The 6744-nt window shown below is 46.9% G+C and overlaps 1 protein-coding gene across 1 annotated transcript; it reads right to left on the bottom strand.

Moving 5' to 3' along the window:
* Positions 1-474: 474 nt before the first annotated feature.
* LOC147442195 (uncharacterized) lies at positions 475-1049 on the bottom strand. The gene is made up of 3 exons (XM_086529614.1): positions 922-1049; positions 760-854; positions 475-674 (listed from the first exon to the last, which is right to left on the bottom strand). Exons 1-3 carry the CDS (start codon positions 1047-1049, stop codon positions 589-591), a joined length of 309 nt encoding a protein of 102 aa, XP_086385740.1. The 3' UTR covers positions 475-588.
* Positions 1050-6744: the final 5695 nt, after the last annotated feature.

Below are 6744 nucleotides of genomic sequence, written 5' to 3'. Positions count from 1 at the left end.
CGACTTCCCGAATAGATATATACATGATAGCGACCGCAGTAGACGCTTCAACATATATCACAATATGTACATGATTGCTTCTATTTGCATATATTGAGAAGTGTCAAGAGTGAGACGAATGTTTTTATTTCACACTATGTACGTGTCACGGCATGACAGCGTAGAAGAGATCTTTGTCGCCCTTCTTCTCATAAAGCGATTGTTGAGCATAATCCAAGCTCCTTGTCCTTAATTGTCGTACTTGAAGAAGAGCTTCACTCATCGATATCACAAGCTCATCTTTAAAAAAAGGTCTCCTATGAGCAATTCATCATCAGCAACAGAGCTTCCAAAGGAGACTTCTGTTGAATAGTTTGAACTTGGAGAAGATAACTTGGTGCAGCCGTCGACGCGTGCATGTCTCAAGCTTCTAAAGTTCTCAAAACTGGGAGCTGAGACAGTGACTCACAGCTCTATATTATGAGGTACTTCAAGAATGCAAGGTCATCCAAGCAAGATAGATCTGTTATCGCATTGCATTTCTCAAAATGGAGGTTTGACAACGAGGGATCTCAAAATGCTCGAAGATGCATGTACTCTTGCTCACGATCAGGCAAGATGATATCCAAGGTGGCGCAATTTGTGCACTTGAGAGATGCCAAGGCAGGAAGGAGGCCTACCGTCGAGATTCTTTTCTGAGTGTATTAATAATTGCGTTAGCTACAAAATCGAAAGATGCTGTATGAAAACCATTTAATTTAAATGCGACCTTATATTTACCATGCGGTCGCATGATGATGATGGCGGGTGTCATTGTGTCGCGTATCGCTTCCACCTCCCACTGTAGATCATCCTCCTTCTGCTTATGGAGGTCACTGATTACGATCAGTCTTCAAACACCCCCATGAAGCTTGCTGCCTTGCAGCACTCTATTGAGAGCACCGGCCTCGGCCTTCACCCAGCGAGCTGCAGCTCCTCAGCTGGCTTCTTGGCGGCCCTGTAACGGCTGGTCTTTCGCCTTCGAAGGCCTCTTCCACCCATCCCCTTCGGCTCTGCAGCTCGTCACCCATTCTGAGCCTCCCTTGCGGCCCACTTCCTTGCACGGTGCCTCCATTAGCCCTTCAACAACCACACATGACGGCCACCCTCGGGCATCTCTCTTTGATAGGAGACTTCCCCCCTCTCGTTGCCTCTGAGCTCGTGGATTTTTTCCTCTGCAGCGGCCTTCTTACAGCCGGTCTCCCCTCTCTCTCCCTTTCGTTCTCTGTCCACTAGCTCTGGCCGTTCCCCTTTTTTCTGCCAAGAGTGGCTTCGAGAGCCCTTGTAGCATGGCGGCCCATGTTCAGCACATCCTGTCCTACTCCTTCCTTCCTATCAGCAATGGCGGCTCCACGTGAAAGCCCATACTCGCCATGATTGCAGGCGACTCAAAAAAAACCTCTTTAATTTTACAAGCAAGGGGTTGATTCCCACGTCCAAGGCTTCCTTTTCAATATTCTTGAAGTACCAGAAGCATATCCATGAGACTCCAAGTCGACAGGCACTAGCGGATTCTCGTTTGACGGCTCTCTTCGTGATGAGGAAACCAGACACATGATGACCTTATTGATGTAAATAATCCTTGGAGCCCGAATCGGGATGTTATTTCCCAAGTCTTATGCAAAAGTTGACCTTGATCATGCTCTAGCATTCACCATACACTGAAAATGAGCTTCAAGTGGATCTTTAGAAGAGAAGAGAGCACCCTTGAGTTTTGATCTCGCCAATGAGTAGGGCTCTCGTAGCTTTCATCCTATCAAGAGCCTTGTTGACATACACAGCTTGGGAAGGGTCCATCAAAACATCAGGGTCATCGAAACCCTAATCATCATCTGCATCCACCTCCTGTCCGTCATCCAGCACATCCAATGTCTGGAGGACACTCATCACATCAGCACCATCATTAGCATTAACCTTCAAGAGGCATTGAAAAGCATACTTCCCTGAAAAGAGGTATACTAATCCCTTGAAGATATTGTAGGCATCTGCACATGACAGCAACTCCCTCGGAGCACCAGTGATCACCTTAAGAGGCAAGTCTTCATCAAGCAAACTGTCTAGATACTCACAAGTAAGGTCTTTAAACATATCAGCATCAAAGGGAGAAGGTGCAGGCTCCTAATCAACCTCTCTAGATAAGAGACTATCAATAAAAGCCATATCATCATCTCCATCATCAAAAGAACTCCCTACTTGTGTCATATCCTCACCCATACTGCTACCTTCCTTGATGGGTACAACCTTCTCACCATCGACCACATTCAGAGCTTCTAAATCTGCAATAAGAGCAGCCAAGTCGTCATCGGCAAGCTCATGCACTCACACTTCATCCTCTTTAGCTGAGATCTCTTCCACCTCGGCTTCGACCTCGATCACCACTTGCTCTTCGATATTGGGCGATTGCCCAACCCCTTGCTCTGGCAAAGTCTCTATCAGCTGGCAGACCGCTGCTGCCTCTTCTGAGTGCACCTGCTCAATAGTCACGTCATCAACCAAGCAAGACATGAATTCAGCCCATACCTTCTTGGACTCCAAGTCTGCATCACCATTAGATAGAGGAAAAATCTCGTCTTTGACACATGACGCCCCGCAATCCAAGTCTGCATCTCTAACAGTTCCTACTGAGCTTGCTGCCGGAGATAACTCTCCACGGACACACTTCGACTCTGGAACCCGATGCACCTCCACACGCTGCAAATCACGGTCAGGCTTCTCACCCTCTTGTTTTGACTCACTAGCCTCTGACATCTCTTGGAAGTCTTCAATTAAATTGGGTGCACAATCAGAATATACACCATCCTCCTCACTGTCTTGCTCTCCTCCAGTCTGCACTCCATCGAGTATTGCATCCAAAAGCTCGCTCGAGATTCTCAAATCTTCGATGCTATCTGAGCTTCTGCCACTACCATTGTCCTCAGACTCTCCCATATATCCGCTATTGGTAGATGCCGATGATCCTCCATCATCAGATACTGCCTCTGCTGCAGCTCCTGCTGATCCCATAAGCCTCCTTTGATCCTCACAAAAGGCCATAAGCAGTGCCAACTTTACCTTGTACCAGCTTCTTTGCTCCGTTGTCGAGAGGCTGCAGTAGACTTTCCATGCAGCTCCGCTAAGCCCTTGCCAAGCATAGTCGGCCATCTCTTGGTCATCGTAAATCTGCAACTCTTCCATCTCAAGCTCCACTATCCATATCCACAGTCGAATCCTCTATCCTGGTGCTCCACTAAATCATCTGTCGATCTTGGAGTGTGCCATTTGCATCCACTTGACAAGTTCAAGACTTTGGCACGATTGAAATTATCCTCTGCACTTCCCTTAAAGGCTTATCTGGGAGGTCAAAAACACACAAAACCCATTCCCCAGCGGGATCGCGAGAAGATGATGGGGCTGGGGACGAAACCACTACACCTACTCTCCTTGAAAGCTCAAAAATGCACATTGGCCGGCTCCTTAAGAAGAAACCCCTCCAGCACAAAGAGAGCTCACTCTAGAGAACACATAGATGGGACTCTCTCTCTCTCTCTCTCAACCACACTCGATCTGTCACCCCTGTTCAACCCAAAACCATAAAACTTAAAAAACTATATTTTCAAAGAAAACCATCGCGTAAGGAGCCTTATTTACACAGAAAATGCAAAATTAAAGCGTCCTTGTCCTATGGCGAGCTAGCCTTATGCACTGATCAGGTCGGGCTTCTCTGTTAATGCGGATGACTAGTCCCCGTTCAATTCAGAGTCTTCTGAGCCCTTCTCAATAGCCTTGCACCCCTTTTCTTTAATTTGTCGCCCCTTTTGATCTGCGGCTCCTCGTAAGCAGACTTGTCTCACAACTCGACCTGCCTTCCCCTTTCTTAACCTATTGTTGCTGCCATATCCTCGTCATTGAAAGGCTCTCAATTTCTCATGTTGGCCTACGATTACCTCCATGAAAACCAGCATGACGGCGACCTCTCTTGCTTAGAGGGGGCGCCATGAGATCACCCCCTTTACCAGCCTCGAACTTGAGAATCCAGCTAGTCATTGTGTCGCGTATCGCTTCCACCTCCCACTGTAGATCGTCCTCCTTCTGCTTATGGAGGTCACGGATTACAATCACTCTTCAAACACCCCCATGAAGCTTGCTGCCTTGCAGCACTCTATTGAGAGCACCGGCCTCGGCCTTCACCCAGCGAGCTGCAGCTCCTCAGCTGGCTTCTTGGCAGCCCTGTAACGGCTGGTCTTTCGCCTTCGAAGGCCTCTTCCACCCGCCCCCCTTGGCTCTGCAGCTCGTCACCCATTCTGAGCCTCCCTTGCGGCCCACTTCCTTGCACGGTGCCTCCGTTAGCCCTTCAACAACCACACATGACGGCCGGCCTCGGGCATCTCTCTTTGATAGGAGACTTCCCCCCTCTCGTTGCCTCTGAGCTCGTGGATTTTTTCCTCTGCAGCGGCCTTCTTACAACCGGTCTCCCCTCTCTCTCCCTTTCGTTCTCTGTCCCCTAGCCCTGGCCGTTCCCCTTTTTTCTGCCAACAGTGGCTTCGAGAGCCCTTGTAGCATGGCGGCCCATGTTCAACACATCCTGTCCTACTCCTTCCTTCCTGTCAGCGATGGCGGGTCCACGTGAAAGCCCGTACTCGCCATGAATGCAAGGCGACTCAACAAAAACCTCTTTAATTTTACAAGCAAGGGGCTGATTCCCACGTCCAAGGCGTCCTTTTCAATATTGTTGAAGTCCCAGAAGCATATCCATGAGACTCCAAGTGGATTCTCGTTTGACGGCTCTTTTCGTGATGAGGAAATTAGACACATGATGACCTTATTGATGTAAATAATCCTTGGAGCCCAAATCGGGATGCTATTTCCCAAGTCTTATGCAAAAGTTGACCTTGAACATGCTCTAGCATCCACCAGACACTGAAAATGAGCTTCAAGTGGATCTTCAGAAGAGAAGAGAGCACCCTTGAGTTTTGATCTCACCAATGAGACGATAGCCCTTGATTGGTTCGTCACCGACTTCATAGCTCGCTAGATTATTGGCCAAGAAGCATCGTCTTGATTGTCGTCTTTAAGATTCAAAGAACTATCCCGATTGCGCCTCTCCTTTGAAGTTTACACATAGCTGCAACTCATATCCACTCTAGCACTGGCATTGCCATACCCCTAGTGCTTGAAGGTTGAACCACTTGCTTATGGAATGCATCGGTTGAGAGCAATCTGTGATCTATCAACGCATAAAAGGTCGTCTCAAAATAATGTCAAAGTTGTTCGTTTTTTCGAAATCTACCACAACAAAGGTGTGCTTAGAGTTAATTCCACACGAAGTTACAACTATTTGGTTCAGGATTCCCAATGGTCTCTCTACATACCCATCTGTGAGTTGCAGTTTCATTATTGTCTTTCTGAGAGCTGGACGGCCCCATTTCTCCCAGATTTGCTTTGTAGCAATCGCAAATCCCGCTCCATTGTTTGGGATAGCTATCGTGTTTATATCCAGATACTCGACAAGTAAGGTTGTATTACCTTTCTCACCTTCACAATAATCTCTGACCTTGTTTATGGGCACAGGTTGGGGTTTGGGTTGACCTTCTCGTTTTTTTTCTTCTACCGTAGGGTTTGTCTAAAGAGGAATCTTTATTCCTTTGCTCTCCAAATGTTTCCCCATGTCTTCCCATAAGTGTGGTCTGACTCTCAAGAGTTCTGAAAGTGTGATTGTGCATGTTACAGGTGTCGACAGTATCTCTTGAAGACTTTTTGAGTCAATCATTTGTGGAATAGCTCTCATCTGGGATGGAACTAATCTTATCTCCGATCATGCCTCGTGTTCACCTATAAATGAAGGCAGGGTTTTCAGGGATTGAGATTTTCTTTCCATCGAAACCTCCATTCCTGCATCTCCATATAGCGATTGTTTATCTCCTGGATAAAATTCATTGTCCATGTTAACCTCAGGAATTGGTGCAGACTGTAGCGTCGTGCTCTCGTTCTTTCTATTTCTAATGGTTTCCCATAAGTGTTGTGGCCATGGTTCTTCCACTTAGCATCATCAGTGGTGTTCGGTACCACTCGGTGATCCAATGACACTATCGTTTCAGGCCTGGGTTCGTTTACATGTTCTGATTCATCGACCTTCAGTTTTTCTCGCTCTTTGTGAATCAGCACTTCTTGTTCTGGTGTTCTAATCGCATTAGGTTCCATCAATGCCTGTGCTATTTCAATGAGGTGTTTACACATTTTCAAACTCTTCGTTTCCACTTCCGGTTGAGGATAAGTCTACCATCTCTGCTCTAAGGTTTGGTTTGTTTTTAGCCTTGCTTCATACGCTTGTAATAGAGCATCTAAAGGCTCTAGCACTTTCTCGACCAAGACTGATCCCCCTGAGGATGCTTTCCTCAACTTGTTGTTATCCTCAGTAGTTTTACTATCTCTCTCTTGTTTCAGTTGCTCTTTCGTTTCATGTAACTAATTTTGCATGGCAATTTGGGTTTTCATCCTTCTTGTTTTCATTCTGTCTCGTTCGCCTTCCAAGATTTCCGCTGTGTTCTCACAGATAAACTCTCGTTTTCTGTGGGTATTGGCAACTCCACCTTTTCTTCCAATGGCTGGTTTTTCTCTAAGTCCTTGGCTTGGGCTCTGGTTACCGCATTGATTTGGATCACGGGTTCGGTTTCTGATCCACTGCTTGCACTTGGTAACACCCCCACAACATTCATAGTTGCTTTTTCCTTGTTGTCCGGATTCCTTGGG

The sequence above is a fragment of the Adiantum capillus-veneris genome, chromosome 14 (assembly GCF_014529385.1).
Source record: "Adiantum capillus-veneris isolate H3 chromosome 14, ASM1452938v2, whole genome shotgun sequence".
NCBI classification, from domain to species: Eukaryota; Viridiplantae; Streptophyta; class Polypodiopsida; order Polypodiales; family Pteridaceae; genus Adiantum; species Adiantum capillus-veneris.
This window is presented reverse-complemented; position numbering and strand designations above follow the sequence as displayed.